Source organism: Eucyclogobius newberryi, unplaced genomic scaffold (genome assembly GCF_026437365.1).
Source record: "Eucyclogobius newberryi isolate DKJ021-1_F unplaced genomic scaffold, fEucNew1.0.hap1 SCAF_4, whole genome shotgun sequence".
Taxonomy (NCBI): domain Eukaryota; kingdom Metazoa; phylum Chordata; class Actinopteri; order Gobiiformes; family Gobiidae; genus Eucyclogobius; species Eucyclogobius newberryi.
In genome coordinates this window covers 35,315,886-35,341,454 of record NW_027316056.1, presented here as the reverse complement: position 1 = coordinate 35,341,454, position 25,569 = coordinate 35,315,886, and the positions used below count along the sequence as shown (strand labels likewise).

The window sequence follows — 25,569 nt, the reverse complement described above, 5'->3', positions numbered from 1 at the left end:
CGGTCTGCTGCGTTTTTTGAGAGAAAGTGGCACATTCCCGTTAGCCGAACAACAAGCTAGCTCTGGCTTAACTCATTTGTTTTCGTTCAAAAGACAGGAATATATCAGCGCGAATACACTTTTAATGTGCAAAATATGCGCGTCAACATAAGCTACAGCAGTTAAACTAGCCGCGCCACTTTTCAGAACGACGTCCTTTAGCGGCACGCGGGGTTGAGCTAAAGCTACGTCTCGCTCACTAATCACCGCCTTCTTTCAAAGCCGACTAATAAAGTGCGCACAGTTCGGAGTATTACATTTAAAGAGCGCTCTGGGGACCTTGGAGGGAGGGGTGTAAATCTCCAGGACGACGGGGGGCAAAAGGTTCAAGCTTGTGCCCCCGAGTTCAGAGCGCGGTCACAGCCTAAGCTCGCTCAGCTGAACGAGGTGTGACCCGAAGCCTGAGCGTACCCATGTTCCCACAGCTCTACGTTGCCATGTTTCTTAGGACGTTTGAAACAAAAGATCAGTCTCAGGCCCTAATCTAATAACCCTCGAGACCCTCTGACCTTAACTCTAACACATCTCTAAAGTGAACTATTACACACAAATGCCAAAAGCTTAGAACAACAAACTGACCTTCACTTTAACCGTAAAAGTGTGAACTATGGCAACAACACAGAGCTGTGGGAACATAAGGACTGTTTTTAAAAAATATTTCAAACAAGTGTCAGAACACTGGGATTTTTACCACCTCTTTAAAAAAAAGCTCTGGAATGCTACTTGAACTGCTAATTCCTATTTGTGAACTCGGGAGATGGTCGAGAAACTCCTACTCTACAAAAGAGATGAACTATGAAGTATTTGAAGTATGAATGTTTTTTTATAGGTTATATTCAACAATATTCTGTAATTTAACACGTTCTTTAGCCTACAGTTTAGCATCCGCCTGCAGTTTAGCATTAGTCTGCAGTGTAGCATTAGCCTACAGTTTAGCATCCGCCTGCAGTTTAGCATTAGTCTGCAGTGTTGCATTAGCCTACAGTTTAGCATCCGCCTGCAGTTTAGCATTAGTCTGCAGTGTAGCATTAGTCTGCAGTTTAGCATTAGCCTGCAGTGTAGCATTAGCCTGCAGTTTAGCATTAGCCTGCAGTGTAGCATTAGCCTGCAGTTTAGCATTAGTCTGCAGTGTAGCATTAGCCTGCAGTTTAGCATTAGTCTGCAGTTTAGCATTAGCCATACAGTTTAGCATTAGCCTGCAGTGTAGCATTAGCCTGCAGTTTAGCATTTGCCTGCAGTGTAACGTTAGCCTGCAGTGTAGCATTAGCCATACAGTTTAGCATTAGTCTGCAGTTTAGCATTAGCCTGTAGTTGTCTGCACAAACAACAGGGAAAAGTACTATCTTCTGTGTTTCTGGCAGAAGTTTACTTCCTTGATCAGAAAAGCAGACGGATGTTCTTTTAAAACATAAACTGAAGGACTTTTTACTCAGAGGTGAAACTGTGAAGTCCAATGTGATTTTTTCCAAGGTCAAAAGAAAACTAGCACGTAAACATTTCAATATGAAAGGCTTTTCAGCTACGACTGCTGTTTTATATATTTATATATGCTTATGTGTCTAAAATAAGTCAAGGTCAGTTAAAGCACTAGTGTAACCGCCACATGCACCGAGGTGTTAGTAGTATAACTGCAGATATATCTCTGCTCATCATGTAAATACATTTCACTTATTTATTATTTGCACTTGGTCTTTTTTCCAATTCATGGCTTTTTCAAGCAGGATTCATTTCCGATCCATTTTCATAGCATTAGTTCTATTAAAATCTAAATATTAAATGTTTTGAATGGAGAAAAGTCATCAGGTCATTCTAATTTAATAATGTCAGATGGAGGGGCGGGGCCTAATATAGGAGAGTCACGTTTTCTGAAAGACATAGGCAAACAAATGAACATTAGCATTATTTGTTTGGGTTTGGCTCCACAAAGATCATGTCTTTTAGGTTTAATAATGGCCGTGGCTGGAGAGCGCGGCCCGGTCAAATAGCCGGGCAGTTTCAGGGACCGCGGCATTTCCCTTATAGCCTCATGGCTAACCCTAACCCTAACCCTAACCCTAATCCTAACCCTAACCCTAACCCTAACCCTAACCCTAATCCTAACCCTAATCCTAACCCTAATCCTAACCCTAACCCTAACCCTAACCCTAACCCTAACCTTAACCTTAACCCTAACCCTAACACTAACCCTAACCCTAACACTAACCTTAACCCGGCGCGGTCTAAAACGGCGCTAAAACACAGTCAAATAGCGCAGCAGTTTCAGGAGCCGCGGCGCGCGGCCGGCACAAAAATAACATGTCAGTTTCGGCCGCGGCTCTGCAGACACTCCCTTTAATAATAGCTCCACTTTCTGAAAAATGTGCAGCTTGAGAAGATTTTGAACTTTGTGCCAGGTTTTTTTTCACATAAATAGACCCAGTAATTAGGTCAACAAATCTGCAATCTGACAGTTAAACAGCAAATTCTAGAGTTCTGACCTGTGAAGCTCAATGTTGAACTGGATATTCTTGAATTCTGTGATAATCCATTTATTGTTCTAATAAAGCGTAACTGTGAGTCTTTTCTCATGTGGTTCAGAGTTGGGATGCATCACTGTCTCAGGAAGCTGATGCTCATCCATCATGTCCTTGGCTAAATCTGTTTGTAGGTCAGCAGAGGCCCCGTGGCTCCTGAGGCTCCTGGGAATGGGAGCGCTCCATATCTGGGTCACACGGGCTAATGAGAGCGGGGTCTCTCCTGATGCTCCAGCAGCAGGTGAAAGTGATCTAGGGGCCGCTTGCATAAGGCTCATCCTCACTGGTCACTGTGGCTCACTGGACACTGTGGCTCACTGGACACTGTGGCTCACTGGACACTGTGGCTCAGTGGTCACTGTGGATCACTGGACACTGTGGCTCACTGGACACTGTGGCTCACTGGACACTGTGGCTCACTGGACACTGTGGCTCAGTGGTCACTGTGGATCACTGGACACTGTGGCTCACTGGACACTGTGGCTCACTGGACACTGTGGCTCAGTGGTCACTGTGGCTTACTGGTCACTGTGGCTCACTGGACACTGTGGCTCAGTGGTCACTGTGGCTCAGTGGTCACTGTGGCTCACTGGACACTGTGGCTCACTGGACACTGTGGCTCAGTGGTCACTGTGGCTCACTGGTCACTGTGGCTCACTGGACACTGTGGCTCACTGGACACTGTGGCTCACTGGACACTGTGGCTCAGTGGTCACTGTGGCTCACTGGACACTGTGGCTCAGTGGTCACTGTGGCTCAGTGGTCACTGTGGCTCACTGGTCACTGTGGCTCACTGGACACTGTGGCTCAGTGGTCACTGTGGCTCACTGGACACTGTGGCTCACTGGACACTGTGGCTCACTGGACACTGTGGCTCAGTGGTCACTGTGGCTCACTGGACACTGTGGCTCACTGGACACTGTGGCTCAGTGGTCACTGTGGCTCAGTGGTCACTGTGGCTCACTGGACACTGTGGCTCACTGGTCACTGTGGCTCAGTGGACACTGTGGCTCACTGGTCACTGTGGCTCACTGGACACTGTGGCTCACTGGACACTGTGGCTCAGTGGTCACTGTGGCTCACTGGTCACTGTGGCTCACTGGACACTGTGGCTCACTGGACACTGTGGCTCAGTGGTCACTGTGGCTCACTGGTCACTGTGGCTCACTGGACACTGTGGCTCCTGCACGCTTCACTCTGTCCAGGGCTAATCAGGTTAAAACACCACAGCAGATTAGTGCAAAGAGCTTATGGAGGTCGGTCCTGTAAACACTGAATTCTTTTATTCTATTGAACCAGGAAAGATTTCAGATAGTGTCAAATCAGAGTGAAAACACTGTTGTCGGGCCCCGCCCCAGGGGCCATGTGTGCCCTGAGCTCTGGAGCAGGACAATGCGCACGTGCCCAATCGTGAGGCGCGCGCTCTGTGCCCGTGCTCAGGATAAAAGGCCGCGGGCTCAGGAGCAGGGTCCGGTCTGGGTCTGGGTCTGGACACAACATGCTGTCCCTCTGGACATTCCTCGTGCACAAACTCTCGTTGCTCACGCAGCTCGCGCGCTTCCAGTCCAAATGGCACGAGACAGTCACAGAAGAGGAGCGCGCGCCGCATCAGAGTGGCCCCGGGCCCCTGTGCCGCGGGGACCTGCTGGAGGTGCCCCGCACTATCTTTACTCACTTTGGCATTTACTTGGGCGGTGGCCGCGTGGCGCACCTCATCCCCGACATCCTGCCCGCGCTCACACGTGACCCCGCGCTCACGCACACCGTCATCACGAACACGCGCCTCATCGTCGGCTGCACCTTCAGGTGCGCCACCGTGCGCGTGGACACGCTCGAGGACTTCGCGTACGGCGGGAGAATCCTGGTGAACCGCATGGACCCCGTGATGAAGGCCAAGGCTCTGCCGCACGAGGAGGTGGCGCACCGCGCGGAGCGGCTGGTCGGGCGCGTGCGCTACAGCCTCCTGTGGAACAACTGTGAGCACTTTGTCACGCACTGCAGATACGGACGTGCGGCCAGCAGGCAGACCGAGCAGGTACTGACCACTGCCCGAGCAGGTACTGACCACTGACCGAGCAGGTACTGACCACTGACCGAGCAGGTACTGACCACTGACCGAGCAGGTACTGACCGAGCAGGTACTGACCACTGACCAAGCAGGTACTGACCACTGACCGAGCAGGTGCTGACCACTGACCACTGACCGAGCAGGTACTGACCAGCAGGTACTGACCGAGCAGGGACTGACCGAGCAGGGACTGACCACTGATCGAGCAGGGACTGACCGAGCAGGGACTGACCACTGACCGAGCAGGTACTGACCGAGCAGGTACTGACCGGGCAGGCAGACCGAGCAGGTACTGACCGAGCAGGTACTGACCACTGACCGAGCAGGTACTGACCGAGCACTGACCGAGCAGGTACTGACCGGGCAGGTACTGACAGGGTCACACACGAGGCTTAAGATAAATGTATTATCACATCTGCATAACTTCTGTTGTGTTGTGTGCAGTTCTGTGAGGTCCTGAAGTCCGTCATCAGAGACCAGCGCAGTGCCCTGGCCTCTGCTCTGCTGGGCATCATCTCCATCGTCTCCTTTGGCATGGCACCTTCCACTGCCCTTCCCACCGTCCTCGTCCCCTTCACCCTGTGGATGGCCGGCTGAAGACGCTCTGCCTGAAACTGCAGCACTAATCTGACATGATATGTTGCCTTTGGCGTCTGTCCAGAGCCACAGCGCTGGCGCTAACTGCGCTGACGCTAACTGGACTGATGCTAACTGCACTGATGCTAACTGCACTGACGCTAACTGCACTGATGCTAACTGCCATGAGAAGATGACATGTGCTGACGATGAGGCCGTGTGAGGCCCGGAGTCACATTCAATCTCTTTTTACCTCTAGAAACCAGTTGCATGTGATGAGAGTGGTACAGTCTTGGCGTCTGGTCACAGTGGGATTATTCTGGGTGTGAGTGTGAGATGCCGTGGTCCGTGCAGGACGGGCACTCTAATATCCTCCTTACATGAAATGGAGATCATTCTAATGGGATTCATAAAAGTCCACACTTGTGAAAAGTCCAAATATGTCACACTTTTACCCAAAACAGAGTTTCTGACCATGAAGTGCCTTGTGCAAAAAACGATGCCATAAATGACTGTTATAGTATCATATAAATATAGTACAAGCTTATTATATATGATAAGTTGTATTTTTGAAGCCCTTCTCAAAGCTTTCATGACCTACATTTTCAATAATTACAAACATTTCCATAAATGCACTTTCTGAATCAATTATGAATCAGAATATAACATATAAATACCCATATGTACTCAACATATTTTCAAATGATGGGTTGGTGATGTATCCTAAACCTTTTTCTGTGGTCAAAAGATTCAAGTGCTTGTTTAGGTGGGCGTGGCCTTATGGCGCATCCAGGCAACTGGTAACCGGGATTTTTCCACCTCCGACTTAAAAATGCCCTGTAATGCCACTTAAACTGCTAAATCTTACTTGTGAACTGGGAGCTAGGGACTCGCACTTTACATACGAGATACAATCATGATAATAACCACAAATAGTAGTTTTGAGCACAGAAACAATGTAAACAGTTTGATATTTAGCTGATTTGCTTAACCGTGACATTTCTTTCACCGACAGATTAGCATTAGTCAAATTGTTGACAAATGAGAACTCGTAAAGTGGGGAATAACCTTGTTCCTAGTTGCCTGGAACGCAGCATCAGTCTTTCTACTTGGCATCATTCCATTGTACATTTTAATAAAGAGTCTATATTTTATCAACTGACTTTCATGTTCCTGGAGTTTTGAGTTGTTTTTTGTTAATATATTTGTCAGTATTTGCGGTTTTTGGTCAAGACCTGTTGCTTCCTAACCCACAGTTCCAAACGCCGCCTTCCATGCATCTACCTTTCAGCGGCAAACAAAGGCCAATTGTCCGGGTTCGATGGCTCAATCTGCGTGCGACCTTTCAAATCCGGGTTTAACCGCTCGCCGAGTCAAGTCGGCTTTGCGCGCAGCCCTTGGCCCCGGTACAATCGCACGCACACAATACCCAACTTTCAAAATGTGATTAGCAGAATCCTCTGTGCAAATACTCCCTGAATATTGAACAACACTTTAACCTCACGACCTCTTTGGGACCTCCTTCTCTTTCCATGTAAACCTTTCAGCTGTTCAGTTTGTAGCGGCGAAAACGCACCGGCCGGCACGTTCCTCTTCCAAGTCTTCGACATGCTCTTCGCAGCGCCGCCAAAAGAGGGTGAATCCAAGTACGACCTCTCGCTCTACAAGCGCGGGGACCTGCTCGAGGGGCCCCGGAACCTCTCCACGCACTTCGGCATTTATGTGGGCGACGATCGGGTGGCGCATCTCATTCCGGACAGCTTGCCGGCGCTGACCAAGGACAAGGCCAGAATCGGACAAATCGTCTGATTCTGGGGGTGGTGACGAAGACGGCGACCGTGAAGGTGGTCGGGTGAGGGTGGTCGGAGATTCTGATCAATCACATGGATGGAGTGTGCAAGCAGCCACTTCTGGACGGGGACGAGGTGATAATGTCAGCCTATCTATTTTCTTTAAACCTCAGGTGAATACATGCGTTTGCACATTCGGGAACTTGTACAGTGGCAACCGAGTCCGCCATTTTGAAAGGGGCACAACAGCACGTCTACTACATATAAAATCCAGGAAATATGAGGCCAAAATGCCAAAACCCTGCTTAATCTGTCAGGACATCGCTCTGTTGACTGATCAAGAAATTATATCTTGGTTTATACCTTAGTTTGCCGTTATCGTCTAAAGAATCAAAGTATTCAGCACTGCCCGAAGTGCAGCGCTGGCCCACAGTGCAGCACCCTGCAGCACTGCCCGCCAGCGCAGCACACTGCCCGCCAGCGCGGCACAAGTGCGCTGGCCCGCAGCGCAGCACCCTGCAGCGCTGCCCGCCAGCGCGGCACAAGTGCAGCACTGGCCCACAGTGCAGCACCCTGCAGCACTGCCCGCCAGCGCAGTGTAATGGCAGAAAATGGGTCATGTCATTCTGATGTTGTTTTAGGCCATGACATGTCACAGAATTAATATCTGTGTTGTTCTCCTGTGTGCAGATGGGATAAGAATATGGGGTCCTGATTATACTGAATATCTACTGTCCGGCTCCTCTTAATCATCAATTAATGTGTCAGGACCTGATTCGGTGTGGAAATGGTCTTTGATTAAACCTCTGAAGAGATGGCTGGAACCGTCACAGACGTGATAGTCTGGTCTATCTCTTTTTGAGCTGATTTGGGTTGCGATTATGTTATGTTTGTTACCACCTATAAAAGGTTTACTTTGTAATTGTAAAGTTAGGTAGGGACAGAACGACCTTGTCTTAGGGTGAGAGAGGGTGTTTATCCACTGTGCATAAACGTGAATAAACTTCCACCTTTTGAGAGAGACCGAGAGACTTTGTTTCTGCTTCAAGTTATTGCCTGGTTACCCTTTACTTGATCATTGTTTAAAGGAAACTGCCGTAACAGCAGCACAAGTGCAGCACTGCCCGCCAGCGCAGCACAAGTGCAGCACGTCTCGGGGCAATCGCGATCAAAACACAGTAACAGGGGTGGCGAGAGCCATCATCGCCGCTAGCGCTGCTTTAATTTGTATTGTTTTTTTACAGTGGTAGAATAGTAGTAGTAGTTCTAGAACTACTTTGCAGTGTTTTTGTCAGAGATCTATCTACGCCCGATCCCGATAATATAATAGATCCATGCGCCCGATCCACGCGCAGGACTGTCTACTGTTTACAAATGTAGCTCCTCCCCCTTGAATCAGACAGGAAACTACGGAAGCTCGTTGCACACAAGTTGAACATGACAACCACTGTCACAGACAGAATGGGCTCGTTTTAGCGGGTTATTTCACTTAATTACACGTTCTGAAGTACGAAATACGACTCCAACTATGTTAAACAATCTGTAACATGCGTACCAAATATTTATAAAAGCCAGAAGCTGCAAATACAAAATAAAAGCTAATATTTGATGCGCGTGTCCGGCTAACACTGCTAGCTGCGGGATGGACGCCCAGAGCGCGCTGCTGGATGAGGTGGCTCTGGAGGGCTTGGACGGCATCACTTTGCCGTCTCTGTGGCTGCGGCTGGCCGACAGAAACCCCAAGTTCCCACAGAAGCTCGACGACTACACCAAGGCGTTCCTCTGGAGGTCCCTGGTCCACATCAGTGACATCAGCTTCCACGAGCAGCCTCGGGAGAGAGACGATGTGCAGCTGTACAACAGGTGAAAGGAGACGTACATCATCTGTAACTTAGATCATCATCTTAGTTTATTCATTTTAAACAACTATATTGAGCTAAACTGCTTGATAAGGGTTTCATTGTTCATAACTGCAGAACTGATCAAATTCATTCACGTGACATGTGTTAGTCAGAGTCTTCATTTTCAAAATAGTCAAATAAATAAATTATGAGGAAACTGTTGTAACGAAGTTAAAAGCTCATTAAAGTTGATTTAGCCGAATATGCCCCATTCAAATGAAAAAAATAACAAAACTAGTTCAGAAGTATAATATCTATAACAGATACTGCACACCTCTGCCTATTCCTAAAACTAATCCCATTAGATGTTTTTTAGAATTGTATTACAAATAAATTTGTCTCAAAGGTTGAATTTGAAGTATTATAATAATGTGGCTCAAAGTCCTGCCAAGTCTCAACTCTCATGTCCTATTTATGATTTATGATGTCTCATTGACATTTTGACGTATATATGTTAAAATAAATGTGAGCATAGCTTGATTTGTTCTTGTGGGGAACATGTTTGCTCGGTTTTCTTTCATGTGGATAATACACTGCCTGACATAAAAAAAAGTCACCACTTGGATTCAGCTAAACAGATCCAGCAGATCCTCTCCTCCTGCTGGAGAACTGCTGCAGGAGAGGATCTTTGAGCTGCCACTCGGTATTTAACCCGACTGATGCAGTGAGCGGCTTTTCATTTCTGAAACAACCATGTGGAAAGACAAATCATTTAAGCAGGTATTATGAATGGTTTTCATATAGAGTTAATAAAGGAAACAATAGTTCTCTGTATAGATCTAGTCAGGTACAGCAAAAAAACAGTGCACAGTTTACAGAAAATAAATGTGAATGCGTTTTAGAAACCGTGCCTGTGGACTGGTCACAATTGAGTAATGTTGTACTTGAATTGCCTGGAAAATCCAGAATGATATCCACTGTAATCTCCCCGAGTTCAGATGGACGTGATTGACAGGTGGATTATCCAATCAGGAACATGCATGTATCAAAACAAACATAGCTGCTTCCAAGGGAAAATAAATATGACATGGACCGAAAAACAATGTGAATTTCTGTAGAATTAATGAGCGAAGCATAAAGTCAGGCAAATGTCCCCCATATGTGTCATTTCCATTCTTTTCTTTTTATAAATTTACAAAACAACACAATAAGAACAAATAATTAGTTTTTTGAATGTCAATTATAACGTCATGTCCTTTAGTGTTGGTTGAGTCTGTGTAATCCATTCACCGGTATTAGCCATGGATTTTCCCCCCTGCAGCCAGAAGAATGTTCAGGAGGTATCCATTTATTGTGTCCATGGCAACTGAATTATTTCCAAACATGTTATTTTGTGGTCCTCCATTGTGAAGTATATATATTTTTCCATTCTTTGTCAGTCAAACTAAAAGTACACTCTCTTTCCCATTTGTTTTTTATAAAGATAGTAGAGTGGCTGTCCAAATTGTTAATACATTTATATAGTTTAGATAGTATTCCCCTTGAAAGTTATGATTTATATGAGAAGGGTAGAAGTTCAAAGCAAAAGTTTTTCAGTTTTATAATATATACTGAAAGTTATTTCGGTCCAATCCTTGACCTTTGTCTCCATCCATTTTCTTGTTTACATTTGTTTTTCAAAGTTAAATTTCACTGGTATCCATCAATTGTTTCCATTGTTGGTGTTTTACTACATTTAATACATTTTCAGTGTAGTTGTTGAATGATCTTATTCCTTTCAGGTTCGACAGCATTGACCCGGACACAGGCATTGAGATTATAGAGAAATCGTTTGCGAACAAGAGAGAAATCTACCCGGCACACTTCACTGTGGACAACCCGGCTGGGATCCAGGGTTCCTGTGTGTTCTTCACCCAGAGGAGAGATGTCACAGCGCAGATCAGATCAGCCTCCAGCACCCCTCTGCTCAGCCTGGACCAGGCCTGGGAAAGGTGCATGTTGTTACTACCATATGGGTGTCTGAACAAGCACTAGAAAATCCAGATTAGAGATGCTGAGGGAAATCATGGGTTTGGTGTTACGTACGTACTAAAATAAACATTCACCATCCAACTAGACAGTAGCTTATTGGCCTTGAGAGCTGTGACTCAGCTGCAGATCCTGCTTCAGAAAAGCAGTGTGGTTTCGCTGATGCACCAGGACTTTGAAACCTTTAATATAACAAACCACTTTTCCTGTAACTTGGTGCAGTTTTAGGGTAATATTCGTATTTTTTATGGCCGTGGCTGGAGAGCCGCGGCGCGTCAAATTGCAGCGCAGTTTCAGGGACCGCGGCATTTCCCTTATAGCCCGTTATAGCCTCATGGCTAACCCTAACCTTAACCCTAACCTTAACCCTAACCTTAACCCTAACCTTAACCCTAACCCTAACCCTAACCCTAACCCTAACCTTAACCTTAACCTTAACCCTAACCTTAACCTTAACCCTAACCCTAACCCTAACCCTAACCCTAACCCTAACCCTAACCCTAACCCTAACCTTAACCTTAACCTTAACCCTAACCCTAACCCTAACCCTAACCCTAACCCCAACCCCAACCCCAACCCCAACCCCAACCCCAACCCCAACCCCAACCCCAACCCCAACCCGGCACAAAAATAACATGGCTTTTTCGGCCGCACGCCGCGGCACTGCAGATACTCCCATTTTTTTTTATTAACAATGCCCACAATTACATCTTGTGTCTATTGTTCTTCCTGTCACATCCACAATGCACAAGGGCTGTAGGTAAATGTGTGAAAAATATTCAGGTTATTAAGCTTTTAGTTGTTTATTTGTCCAGTGTAAGCACAATAAAGCACCAATAGAGTCCTCTGACAGTTTGCTTATAACTTCAACCAAATTATTATTTTGTACCTTCATAATAAATGATAATGACCTATTGACTAGCTGTGCTTTGGGCTGTTGCACAACAGTTACTTCACCGTCTGAGCCCACGCATGAATATTAATACTTGTGGATGTTAACGATGTGCCAAAGGGTTTGTGCTACTTAGGAAGTAGTTAAACACATTTAAATACTCACAGTGGCTTACAAAAGTATTCATACCTATGGAACTTTTCCACATTTTGTCACATCACAACCACAAACAAAATAAATCACAAAAAAGCCAGTAGAGCAACACAAAGTGGCACACAATTGTGAATTGGAAGTATATGATTTGTATATGATTTACTGATTAAAAAATAGATAAAAGATGCAAAAGTATTCAGCCCCTTTTCTCTGCGTGCCACCAGTCGCTGTCAAAAGTTGCCTGCTGATTACTGAAATATTGACTGTTGACCTATGATTCCAGTCTATAATTAAAACTCCTAATAATGAGCTCAAAAAGAAACAGAAAAGTCTAGTGTAACGAACCAAACAAGTAGTATTTCTGTGTATAAATGCAATTGTCTCTCTTGTGTCGGCCGGTCCTCAGATTTGGCAGGAAGCTGGTGATAGTGGCCTCTCAGAAGGTGCGTTTCCGGGCTCTGATCGGAACTGAAAGCGACCCGGACCTGAAGCTGTCTGATGAGTCGTACTGTGTGCTGGAGAGAGTGGGCCGGTCCCGCTGGCAGGGGGAGCTGCAGAGGGACCTCAACAACGGCCCCTTTAAGTACGGGACTCGTAAAGGATTCTGTTTCAGTTTTATCACTTTACTTTTCAACAGCGATACGTTTATAACTTCAAGTAATGTTTCTGTAAGAATAAACATAGACGGGTGCTGCAGGTTGAGTAAATACAATTCTCATTATAGTACCTGATTTTGATTGTGTTATGTGAAAAACAGAACTAGTTAAATTTGAACTATCATTACACTTGAATAAATTATGATGGGATGTTGAGAGGGCACACAGTTTTAGAATAAAGTTGTGTTTAATTTCCTTGTATTCAAAAATCACGTATCTAAGACGAGCTCATCTTTCATTTATGCTCAGGACAAACTCACACCACAGGACAGAAAAAAGGCGTTGTACCCCCAAACGTCAAAATGCCCTTTCACTCTGAATTCTGAATAACACGTGTATAAAAAGGTGGTTGTGCTTAGTTTATAAATACTTTGGTTGTGCTCCTCCAGAATCGAGTCCCGTAAGATCCACTACTTGAGGAAGTCCCTGGTCCAGCACTGTCTGGTCACGGTTCAGTCCCACGTGTGTCGCCTGACAACGGGCACCCAGCAGCACACCTGCCTGCTGCTGCTGCGCCGCTTCCATGTCAACAGGTCTGTGGATACATACTACCTGAGCGCCTGCTGTACATGTCTGATGACTATTATTATCAGTTTATTTGAAGAGGGACGATGCACAATAAAGGACCCATGTTATGCAAGATTGAGTTTTCTGGGCTCTAGTTAAATAAACCCTGTTTAGAAAGTCCTCACCTCCCGACTGTCAAATACACATAGGATGTAGATAGCCCATTAAAGGGCTGTTAGTATACAGAGAGGGTATTTTCAAGTGAAACCAAATACTCCCTTGATCAGGAGGTCCCGCTCTTTGGGCAGGGCTTACTCTGAGTAGGACAAATATCTGAGTTCCCAGACTCGATCCGCAGATTGAGATCGAAAACGTCTTGTTTTACTAAAAACAGTCCACATGATACAACTAACTCTTTTTCTACAATATGCCAATAAAGGTATGCTAATCTTACTGCACCATGTGAATGGAAATGAATTGACGATTTCATTGTTTTAATGGCGTCAATAATAATCTATTCGGTCACTGTCAGCACAGATGAACTTGAAAATAAATACAACTAAGCAAGTGACCTCTTGAAAGTTGACCTCAACTTGAATTAAATCCTCCAACTTGAATGAAATCCTCTATCTCTATGTCCTATTGTCACCTATTCCAAGAGGAGTCATTTGTATCCTTTGTTGTTTTTCTCCTGTTCTGCACAGGAGGAGCAAATATGACATTCTGATGGAGCGAGTGTCCAACATCTTGGAGGTTTCTCCTGGACAGAACTGCACTCAGATGGCCCTCCGAGAGTACCTGGTGAGAGGCTCCGCACCGCGCTCCAAATGCTCCGCACCGCATGTCGTATAGAGAGGAGGGGCAACACCCGCATCAGAGTAAATTGCAGAGTAAAATAAAGATGCCTAAAGCTGGGAGAGGAGGCATAACACACACATGACCAGATAGAGGCAAGTATTGTGGAAACCAGGCGGAGAGGGTCCCCAGGCTTCACGCCACATGCAATACAAAGTGTATTTGGGCCTTGTCAAACAAAGCACCAAAATATATGAGCTCGTACACAAGAAGAAATAAGGAAATGACTCAGAGGATACCAGTCCGCTATATAACTCCGGACCAGTTTTTTTTAAATTCAAAAAGAAGAAGTTGTATGAACTTAATGAGCCTGCTTGGTGCTTGTTTGTAGAATGTGGACGATCGCAGTTTCAAGAGGATCTTCCAGTACATGAGGTCAGCCAAACTAGTGGAGCTGTTCACCACTCCTCTGGACGAGCTGGATCCAGAGTCTGGACCGTGTCTCAACAAAAGAGGTATCTGTGTGTGTGTGTGTGTGTGTGTGTGTGAGTGTGAGTGTATGAATGTGTGTGAGTGTGTGAGTGTGAGTGTATGAATGTGTGTGAGTGTGTGAGTGTGAGTGTATGAATGTGTGTGAGTGTGAGTGTATGAATGTGTGTGAGTGTGAGTGTATGAATGTGTGTGAGTGTGAGTGTATGAATGTGTGTGTGAGTGTATGAATGTGTGTGTGAGTGTATGAATGTGTGTGTGAGTGTATGAATGTGTGTGTGTGTGTGTGTGTGAGTGTGAGTGTATGAATGTGTGTGAGTGTGTGAGTGTGAGTGTATGAATGTGTGTGAGTGTGTGAGTGTGAGTGTATGAATGTGTGTGAGTGTGAGTGTATGAATGTGTGTGAGTGTGAGTGTATGAATGTGTGTGAGTGTGAGTGTATGAATGTGTGTGTGAGTGTATGAATGTGTGTGTGAGTGTATGAATGTGTGTGTGTGTGTGTGTGAGTGAGTGTGTGAATGTGTGTGTGAGTGTGTGTGTATGAATGTGTGTGTGTGTGAGTGTATGAATGTGTGTGTGTGTGTGTGAGTGTATGAATGTGTGTGTGAGTGTGAGTGTATGAATGTTTGTGTGTGTGAGTGTGTGTGTATGAATGTGTGTGTGTGTGAGTGTATGAATGTGTGTGTGTGAGTGTATGAATGTGTGTGAGTGTGAGTGTATGAATGTGTGTGTGAGTGTATGAATGTGTGTGTGAGTGTATGAATGTGTGTGAATGTGTGAGTGTATGAATGTGTGAGTGTGTGTGTGAGTGTATGAATGTGTGTGTGTGTGTGAGTGAGTGTGTGAATGTGTGTGTGAGTGTGTGTGTATGAATGTGTGTGTGTGTGAGTGTATGAATGTGTGTGTGTGAGTGTATGAATGTGTGTGTGAGTGTGTGTGTATGAATGTGTGTGTGTGTGTGAGTGTGAGTGTATGCATGTGTGTGTGTGTGAGTGAGTGTGTGAATGTGTGTGTGAGTGTGTGTGTATGAATGTGTGTGTGTGTGAGTGTATGAATGTGTGTGTGTGTGTGTGAGTGTATGAATGTGTGTGTGAGTGTGTGTGTATGAATGTGTGTGTGTGTGTGTGTGTGTGTGAGTGTATGAATGTTTGTGTGTGTGAATGTGTGTGTGAGTGTGTGTGTATGAATGTGTGTGTGAGTGTGTGAATGTGTGAGTGAGTGTGTGAGTGTGTGTGTATGAATGTTTGTGTGAGTGTGTGTATGAATGTGTGTGTGTGTGTGTGTATGAATGTGTGTGTGTGAGTGTATGAATGTGTGTGTGAGTGTGTGTGTATGAATGTGTGTGTGAGTGTATGAATGTGTGTGTGTGTGTGTGTGTGAGTGTATGAATGTGTGTGTGTGTATGAATGTGTGTGTGTGTGTGAGTGTGAGTGTATGCATGTGTGTGTGTGTGAGTGAGTGTGTGAATGTGTGTGTGAGTGTGTGTGTATGAATGTGTGTGTGTGTGAGTGTATGAATGTGTGTGTGTGTGTGTGAGTGTATGAATGTGTGTGTGAGTGTGTGTGTATGAATGTGTGTGTGTGTGTGAGTGTATGAATGTGTGTGTGAGTGTATGAATGTGTGTGTGAGTGTATGAATGTGTGTGAATGTGTGAGTGTATGAATGTGTGAGTGTGTGTGTGAGTGTATGAATGTGTGTGTGTGTGTGTGTGTGTATGAATGTGTGTGTGAGTGTGTGTATGAATGTGTGTGTGTGTGTGTGTGTATGAATGTGTGTGTGTGAGTGTATGAATGTGTGTGTGAGTGTGTGTGTATGAATGTGTGTGTGTGTGTGTGTGAGTGAGTGTGTGAGTGTGTGTGTATGAATGTGTGTGTGAGTGTGTGTATGAATGTGTGTGTGTGTGTGTGTGTGTGTATGAATGTGTGAGTGTGAGTGTATGAATGTTTGTGTGTGTGAGTGTATGAATGTGTGTGTGTGTGTGTGAGTGTATGAATGTGTGTGTGTGTGAGTGTATGAATGTGTGTGTGTGTGAGTGTATGAATGTGTGTGTGAGTGTGTGTGTATGAATGTGTGTGTGTGTGTGTGAGTGAGTGTGTGAATGTGTGTGTGAGTGTGTGTGTGTATGAATGTGTGTGTGAGTGTGAGTGTATGAATGTGTGTGTGTGTGTGAGTGTGTATGAATGTGTGTGTGAGTGTGAGTGTATGAATGTGTGTGTGTGTGTGAGTGTGTATGAATGTGTGTGTGTGTGTGTGAGTGAGTGTGTGAATGTGTGTGTGAGTGTGAGTGTATGAATGTGTGTGTGTGTGTGTGTGAGTGTGCATGAATGTGTGTGTGTGTGTGTGTGAGTGAGTGTGTGAATGTGTGAGTGTGTGTGTGTGAGTGTATGAATGTGTGTGTGTGTGAGTGTATGAATGTGTGTGTGTGTGAGTGTATGCATGTGTGTGTGTGTGAGTGTATGAATGTGTGTGTGTGTGAGTGTATGAATGTGTGTGTGTGTGAGTGTATGAATGTGTGTGTGTGTGTGTGTGTATGAATGTGTGTGTGAGTGTGTGTGTATGAATGTGTGTGTGTGAATGGGTGTGTGTGTGAGTGAGTGTGTGAATGGGTGTGTGTGTGAGTGAATGTGTGAATGGGTGAAGATTCAAGAGTTATTTTATAAAAGTGACCATTTATGTTGATTTGATGAAACATTAGTGTTTCCTGCCACACTACTTCAGATGTGATTAGTTTTTTTTCTTATTTTTGTGGCCAGTCCTTTTGAATGAATTGGCCACAAAAGATGTACATTATTTATTGTTTTATCTTTTCAATTGAATAATAAATCATTATGTCCAGATAGTTACTCTACAGTTACTTTTACCTGAGCAGTGGTCTTTCCAAATACATATATAATCACTTGCATACAGACTTTAGCTGCTTGATCACCCACCTCTGCATTTGTCGTATCATCTGGCAGGGCATCACATTTAAAATGGTAATGCTGAAGAATTCTTAACTCTCCTGTGAATGTGTTGCCAGGAAACAAGGTGCAGGTGCGCTGCATTCATCTGGTGAAGCCGTACTCTAAGAAGAAACTGCCTGATGACGATGAGGACGAGGAAGAGGAGGGGGGAGGCTTTCGTCCCGTGGGTCGCATCATGGAGAGGGATATGCTGTCCCAGGCCTATGACATGGGTAGGGATGATAAGATTTGATCCATATCTATGTATTTATAATTCTTCATATAGCTCCGAAGACTCATTGATTCTTCGGTCTTAGTCAAGTTTAAAAGCCTGTATTTTAGCTATCCTAATTTCAATACATCTTGTAAGAAGTTTTGGCTACATTACCACTAAAACGACCATATAAAGCTTGTTTTGAAGCTCAGTTTCAGAGGGATGAGATAAACATGCGCGGGATCAAACCGCCTGACGCTGCGAGGGCTTTTCCGTCCCGGTTCTTCACAAGTGTTTTATTGATATTCTCAGAAACAGACCTCTGCTGTCTCTGATCATACGCCACTACCATTGTTTTAGCTCTCCTTTGCCGCCTGCGTTAAAGTGCCTGTATACACATGCACTCTGCACGACGAGCAGCACAGGTCCTGAACTTACCTAAATTCAAACCTTAGGTAAGTAGAGGAGACTGGATACTGCAGCCCAAAGCGCCATCGATAAAAGGAATAGTTTAAGGAAGAAGACAAACAATTCTGATATTTAAAAGTGGAACTAGATCTCAAGTGGAACCTGTTCTCGATGCCAGTCGCTAGACATGGGCCACATTGGCACAGCTTGTCTCAATCGCTGAATCACTTTTATTGAACATCTTTCACAACATAAGACATGTGTTTTCTTCAGTGGTGTCGAGTGGGACCAAAGGCCTGACGTGTGTGGCCGTCGGTGCCAAATTGAATGTGGGCAAATTGGAGAGAAGGATGATCTGCAGACAACTGGAGAGGGAGGGAGTCATCAAGGTGAGACACAGAGACAAGGAGCCGTGCATCACTCTGGAGACATAATCTGAAAGCTGTCGTCCTTCTGCAGGGGTTCATGGAGGATGTAGGTCGACAGAGGACTACCAAATATCTAAGCCACAAGTATGTATTCCACTTTAGTTCTTTATTTCCCATCTCAAAGGTTTCCACACTCCTACAGGGTTCACACATGTTCGGGAAAACCTGCAAAGTGGGAATGGGAAATAAGAAAACATGCCAGATACCAGTCCTGGAAATATATATATATATATTGTCCATGACACTGTGTCTTCCCTTTGCTTTGCTGGATTATTCAATATCAAATTAACGACTTTTGGAAAAGATGTGTTGGGGAAAGACCCCCAAACCCCCCTTCTCTTAATCTGCTCGACATGACCTTTGTGTCACATAATGCGACCCTTATTTTCCAGGGTTGATAACAAAACCAAAAGATTTTTGGTGATCCATATATCTGTATATAGGTTTTGCCTTGTTGTGTAAACTGTTTGCCAATATTATGAATTTCAGGTATAGCATTAAACTTCATGCATTTGTAGACGCTGTGATCACAAAACTAAACTGTAGAATTATTTCCTGAAAAGAATGGGGACTCTGTCCTGATAAACAAGGCCTTACATTAGCATTTATTCCTTATTTGTGCAGTTAGTGTTTGTTTGTTTGTTTGTTTGTTGTGTGCAAACATTATAGTTGTATAATGGCCAAAAGGAATTTACGTACTCAATCAGCTGACTCCCATAATGACATTCATTTATATCTATCAACGATTGTGTGTTCATATATTTATGCTAGAGCACGAGCGCCGACATTTTCTGGTGTCCCACCGCCATCCTCAAACCTCAGCCCAGCGAGGGTTGAGGTCAAAGAGTAACTACAGTGTCATGGCGACGGTCCAAACACACAGGATTTTTACCATTATAGACTCCAATCAAAGGCTTCTGTAGATGCTTGATTCTTTTCTACACTTAGGTTTGGATAAATGCCTTTCCTGAATAGTTTGAAATGGATTTTGATCTAGTAAATTATTCTTTTGTTTGGTATAGAAATCAGTATCGAGTATTGCATTTTTTTCCTTAATATTGAAATTGAGTTTAATTTTAGTCTAATGACAACAGTAAAGTATCTCAAAAACGATCCAAATAAATATGTTAAAACATGTCTTTAAACGTATTAGTTCAGGTTAAATATCAGGCAAACGTAAGATGACTGACGAAAATGTTGCATTATTACCTAATAAAAGTGCTTCTTCCAGTTTAAAAATAAAGAATAAACGCTATACTCAATAGTTTTGCAGAACAACATCTACGACAATATTTTCAGAGAGCGGCAGAATCTAATCTGCTAAACTAATCCAAAAATCCCATGCAATTCAGAACATGTTTGTAGATGTCTAAACTACATATTAAGCTGTTTGATCCAAATTAAAACAGTGATTTGCTAGTCCTTCCCTTTCAAACTGATTTGGATTAAGATTGTGTCCTAAGATCATCCTCTGCTCTTCCAGGTGTGTCGAAGTCAGCGACAAACTGCATCAGTTTGTCAAAGAGCATGAACGCAACCAGCTCCTGTGCTCCAGCGGTGGTCCCGACTCCCCCAAGCCTCCCTCCACAAGCAAGACCCTGTCCAACATGGACATGTGCAGGATCTCCAACCCCAGAAAGAGCGACGTGCGTGTGCGCGTTCGAGGAAGGCCAAAGGGTAAGGGCCCCAGTGAGAAGGAGCAGCAGAGGAGCAGAGAGGAGTCCCCAGAGGAGCAGAAGGAAGAGCCACACGCCTGTGAAGGTACAACACCAGTCTTAAGTTTACTTACTGTACCATGAAGAACACACACCATTTTAAACTTCTCCATGTGTTTCCAGAGCCCACCACAGCAGCAGAGGAGGACGCCCCCTCAGCTCCTCCTCAGACAGAAGGAGCCTTGACCATTGTTACAGACGCCCAGCTGCCCCTGGTATCAGACTTATGTACTAATTTAGTTTATGAAATCGGCCTATTATATCTGAATAAACAATTGCATTTGCATTTTCATGAACTATATAAACACCTAAACATTAAATAACCATAATAATGAGAGAAATAAATGCAATATATCCTACACTGCTCTTGTATTTAGAGCTGAACCCAGTGTTGGGGCTGTTTTTCTGTTGCTGAAAACACATCCTTCACACAGATGGTGCCCACATTTCCCCAAACGCACCATGAGAAGCTCTGGTTTAGCCCATACTGAAGTGAGATGTGACCCTCTCCTCTCTCTGATCTCTGCAGCCCTCCTCCAGGAACCACGAGACCATCCGCCTTCTGAGGAGGAAGAACCTCATCGTGGAGGCCATCCAGGACCTGAAGATCTTAGAGGGACTTTACCCGTGAGTAAACATGTGATACTATTATCACAGGAGTTCTGAAACTTAAAGACAAAGCTTTAATGTCTGCATAGCTTTGGTTTAGTCCTGACTTACAGTGGTCCACTTCGGATGTAGTCCTGATTTTGACTTGGTTTAAACCTGTTATTTTCTTTTAGACCAGGGATGGGTAAACATAGGCACACATGTCACGGTGATCAGACATATTACTGTGCTCACTCTCGCTCCCACAGCTTGAAGCAGCTGCTTCTGTAGCCGCACAGTGACTGACTCTCACTTTGTGCCTGCCGTGGCTTTGGGGTCTTTCCTCTGGTGTGCACAGGGGCCGCGAGTAGATGTCGCGAGCCTGTCTTGTGTGTTAGAGCCGCCCTTTACAGCCGCACTGCCATGTATTTGTGCCTGGACCTGACTCGTTATCAAGCACTTACAAAAGAAATAATTGTTTTATTGTGAAAAGATCAGAAAGCCTCACAGCATTAAAGACAAGTAGCTGACAATGACAGGAGAAGAAGCAGGTCATGTCATAATAAGACGACTGATCATATTCAGTTCAAAGTAAAACGGAATAAAATAATGATTTTCTTATTTGAGTAATTTTTAAAGATGATATGTTGAATTATGAGGAATGGCCTGCAGGAGAAAGTGGTAGTGTGTTTGATAATTAGATGACATTGTGACTAAATGAGCTTCTCTAAAGCCACAATATAAAAGCCATTATGTGTCTATTGACTGTATCACCACATAAATCTTTTCATTATGTCACTGTGTGTATGAGGGCCCACTCAGAGGGCAGAATCCTCTCAAATTTGCCCTCAAAGACAAAAAGTTTGCCGACACCTGTTTTAGACCTTTTGTCAGCTCTCACCTGGTGCAAGTCTAGACTGGGTTTAGTTCTAGCATAGTCCGTTTTTATATACCTTTTATTATCAGTGTACTCTAAAGCGCGTTAAAGTAACGAACACAGTAACATAATCCTTAAAATATCAAAATAAACAAGAAAAGTAAATTGATAGGGCTTTATTTATCTTATATGTTGACAGATGACCAAACTACGATGCCATACAATAAGCATGTGTCCTCAAGCAATGAAAAACATCACTAAACTAATTAGTGGATTGACAAGAGCAGCGACGCACAACAGAACGCTCTTGTTTTAGGCCTTTAGTTTATGTAAGGCCAAAAAAAAAACATTTGTGTTTCCGGTAACATTGGAAAAAAAATCCAGGTTGGTAGGTCGGATTTTTATATATATATTTTAAAATCCTCGCACAGGTTTTGCAGACAGTTATCTTTTCTCAGAAATGAGAGCTTCGCATTGGTGTGGCCTTATTGGTGCAGATATTGAATAAAATAGTTCTCTACATCTATACTAGTCCAACCACAGGAAAGTGTGCCGCTCTGTTGTGTCCGCGCCGTGATCCGCGGCGCTGTCGCCCTGCGCGTGTTCGGTGAGCTCTCATTATTTTTCTTATTGTCACTTGAAGATGTGAGCACTTTGACAGCCAAATAACTCCACAGCTTAAACACCGGGCGTGGAACATGAATCTACAGTATTATAATATCATGGCTGCGGTCTGCACGCTGCCCAAAAAGAGCATCTGCAAACATAGATCATCTATGCGCCCGTAAAATAAAATCAAAAGTCCGGCGATTTTCATATGTTACGATCCCCACAGATGATTTTTTCCCGCAGCTTTTGGATTCGCTTTCACAATTTGACATTCTCGAAACGTACGGCCAGTAAATATGCGATAAAATGTTTAAGGTCGGGTTTTCGTTATTTTGAACTCCAGCTCGGTCGGGTTACCGGAAACACACCATTTTTTCTTCTTGGCCTAAATCAAACTCACTACTTCGCTGTTACTCCTCAGCTGTAAAATAGTGGTCATAACGAAGGAGAATGAGCTTTTCAAAAGGTGCATCTGAACGTTTATTTCTATTTGTTGTGAGGACAAGACTCCCAGTCGCTCGACCCAACTAAAAGCAACACGAAAAAATAACTTGGGGAGCACTATATTACATGGATGTAACGCAATAACGCATTACATTCCTCATTACTCTAAAAAAGTAATTTGAGTACTCCAACTCTGATTAGCATGGTCCTGTTTTAGGCTTGATTTAGTCTAGTTTTGACTTGGTTTATTCCTTGAGCATTTAGCGCTGGTGACGTCTCTCCACCTGTACGTCTCCAGGACTCTTGGGAGCTCCTTTAGTTCTTGTTTTGTCATGATCTAGTTCCGTTTCAGACCTGCTGGTACTGAGAAAGATGGTCATTCACATTCTATCATCTGAAACCTCTCAAACACACTCTCTCCAGGCTGCAGAAAATCATCAACACTGATGAGAAGAGCCTGGGATTGAACACCAAATGTTGTAAGAAGACCATTCTCCGCCTGGTCCAAACTCTGGCCAGAGAAGGCCTGATCAAACTCTACACCACCACGGTCATCCAGGACGGGGTCACCAGGAAGGTCCAGTGGAACTCCTCTCCTCACATTTATCCCGTTGTGATTTCTCCCGTATCGTGACGATGCAATGACGCCCCCAAACGCAGGTGAACTTGTACGCCCACCCGTCCATCCAGTCCTCTGACGAGATCGTCCAGAGAACCATAGACCAGATCCGCTTCAAGATGTCCAGCTCGCACTCAAACACACGGTGGGTCACGAATATTTAAGGTTTGTAGGAGAGCGGATCTGATCGTTCGTGTTTCATGGAGAGTTTTGGTGTGTTGTGCGTTGGTAGTGCGTAAAGTGGTCGTTTTGAGAAGGTTATTTTTCATGTATATTTCAAGAGTTTTTAAAATGTCCAAATGGAGACAACATGAGACAAAGTGAAGCAACATCACAGATTAACATTAGATCTAAATGTTAAGGTTTCAAGGATTTTTGGCTTTATTTGTCTGAACAGTTTGAAAGTGTGAAATGGGGATGAGACAAGGGAGGACATGCTGCCTCCTTAACCACTCGAGCGCTGGGCAAAATATGATTTTTGAGCTCTTATAGCAAAAATCAAGCAACAATTTCACATTGCTTTGCTGTTAGAAGTGGTGGGTGATTTATATTTCTAGCCTCACATTTTTATTTGAGCTTACTATAAAGTATATAATAGCTGTAGGTAAAATGAAGGTTATTAGAAACACTTCTTTAGGTGTTTTCCTGAATTAGGCCGACTCAAAAATAAAAAATGTTTAATTAATCCTAGTTTCTCCATTGAAATCACATTCTGTTAAACATTTCTAAGGGGTTTGTACGTGCAGCCTCTCTTCAAATAGCCAACATATGAATCTTCTCCAGTTGCGTTCAGAGACTGACAACCCAAAAGTTCGAAGTTCTAAGTTTACGTGCATTTTAGAAATCCTGTTCAAATCGGATCAGGCCAGAAATGTGGTTTTCCAGACATGCTTGTAAAAACCTGCTGATTGATCTGGATTATTACCAGGCCACCGGAAGAAGAAACGTGCAGTGGACAGTCCAGCAACCCCAAGGAGCCAGTGAAGGCCCCGTCCAAAGATGTCCAGAAGAGCAAGAGCAAAGTGGGACACAAAAAGAGGGACACATTCATTCCCACCTCAGGTTAGCCTCGCACCCTCTGCCTCTGAGCGCCCTCTGCCTCTGAGCGCCCTCTGCCTCTGAGCGCCCTCTGCCTCTGAGCGCCCTCATCTCTCCTATCCCTCCCGTCTCTCCCGTCTCTCCCGTCTCTCCCGTCTCTCCCGTCCCTCTCGTCCCTCCCGTCTCTCCCGTCCCTCCCGTCTCTCCCGTCCCTCCCGTCTCTCCCGTCTCTCCCGTCTCTCCCGTCTCTCTCGTCTCTCCCGTCTCTCTCGTCTCTCCCGTCCCTCCCGTCTCTCCCGTCTCTCCCGTCTCTCCCGTCTCCCGTCTCCCGTCTCCCGTCTCCCGTCTCTCCCGTCTCTCCCGTCTCTCCCGTCTCTCCCGTCTCTCCCGTCTCCCTCGTCTCTCCCGTCTCTCCCGTCTCTCCCGTCCCTCTCGTCTCTCCCGTCTCTCTCGTCTCTCTCGTCTCTCCCGTCCCTCCCGTCCCTAACGTCGCTCCCGTCCCTCCCGTCCCTCTCATCTCTCCCGTCCCTCTCGTCTCTCCCGTCCCTCTCGTCCCTCCCGTCTCTCTCGTCTCTCTCGTCTCTCCCGTCCCTCTCGTCCCTCCCGTCCCTCTCGTCTCTCCCGTCTCTCCCGTCTCTCCCGTCTCCCGTCTCTCCCGTCTCTCCCGTCTCCCTCGTCTCTCTCGTCTCTCCCGTCTCTCCCGTCTCCCGTCTCCCGTCTCCCGTCTCCCGTCTCTCCCGTCTCTCCCGTCTCCCTCGTCTCTCTCGTCTCTCCCGTCTCTCCCGTCTCTCCCGTCTCTCCCGTCTCTCCCGTCTCCCGTCTCTCCCGTCTCTCCCGTCTCTCCCGTCTCTCCCGTCTCCCTCGTCTCTCTCGTCTCTCCCGTCTCTCCCGTCCCTCTCGTCTCTCCCGTCTCTCTCGTCTCTCTCGTCTCTCCCGTCCCTCCCGTCCCTAACGTCGCTCCCGTCCCTCCCGTCCCTCTCATCTCTCCCGTCCCTCTCGTCTCTCCCGTCCCTCTCGTCCCTCCCGTCTCTCCCGTCTCTCCCGTCTCTCCCGTCCCTCCCGTCCCTCCCGTCCCTCCCGTCTCTCCCGTCTCTCCCGTCTCTCCCGTCTCTCCCGTCTCTCTCATCTTCTCTCCCTTCTCTTCTCTCTGCAGTGCGGGGCCTCAGTAAGGAGCTAGGATACCAGCCCAAGATGCACCGGTTGCGTGTGGTTCATAACTTCCTGTGGTACATGCTTTACGGACACCCGCTGAGGCACAACCCCAAAACACAGGCGTTTGAGAAGGCTGTGCCCTCCTCTCAGCCCTGTGGCCCTGCTGATGAGGGGCCCCAGGGTGCAGA

The 25,569-nt window shown here is 45.3% G+C and overlaps 2 protein-coding genes across 2 annotated transcripts in view; both read left to right on the top strand.

The window, feature by feature from the left end:
- Window positions 1-4,036: 4,036 nt before the first annotated feature.
- Window positions 4,037-5,232, top strand: lrata (lecithin retinol acyltransferase a). The gene is made up of 2 exons (XM_072464089.1): window positions 4,037-4,587; window positions 5,065-5,232. The coding sequence occupies exons 1-2, from the start codon at window positions 4,051-4,053 to the stop codon at window positions 5,215-5,217; spliced, it is 690 nt and encodes a 229-aa protein (XP_072320190.1). The 5' UTR covers window positions 4,037-4,050; the 3' UTR covers window positions 5,218-5,232.
- Window positions 5,233-8,595: 3,363 nt separating this feature from the next.
- The window catches only part of LOC140378307 (general transcription factor 3C polypeptide 1), a 56,954-nt gene continuing 39,980 nt past the window's right edge, over window positions 8,596-25,569 (top strand). The window contains exons 1-16 of the mRNA XM_072464093.1: window positions 8,596-8,849; window positions 10,609-10,818; window positions 12,307-12,483; window positions 12,946-13,089; window positions 13,768-13,864; window positions 14,250-14,373; window positions 17,367-17,522; window positions 18,185-18,300; window positions 18,371-18,423; window positions 19,823-20,118; window positions 20,178-20,269; window positions 20,584-20,681; window positions 22,996-23,149; window positions 23,233-23,336; window positions 24,120-24,253; window positions 25,383-25,569. The exon at window positions 25,383-25,569 is cut by the window's right edge and continues 83 nt beyond it. Of these exons, the coding sequence (XP_072320194.1) occupies window positions 8,629-8,849; window positions 10,609-10,818; window positions 12,307-12,483; window positions 12,946-13,089; window positions 13,768-13,864; window positions 14,250-14,373; window positions 17,367-17,522; window positions 18,185-18,300; window positions 18,371-18,423; window positions 19,823-20,118; window positions 20,178-20,269; window positions 20,584-20,681; window positions 22,996-23,149; window positions 23,233-23,336; window positions 24,120-24,253; window positions 25,383-25,569 (2,363 nt within the window). The 5' untranslated portion in view covers window positions 8,596-8,628. The remainder of the gene's footprint in view (window positions 8,850-10,608; window positions 10,819-12,306; window positions 12,484-12,945; window positions 13,090-13,767; window positions 13,865-14,249; window positions 14,374-17,366; window positions 17,523-18,184; window positions 18,301-18,370; window positions 18,424-19,822; window positions 20,119-20,177; window positions 20,270-20,583; window positions 20,682-22,995; window positions 23,150-23,232; window positions 23,337-24,119; window positions 24,254-25,382) is intronic.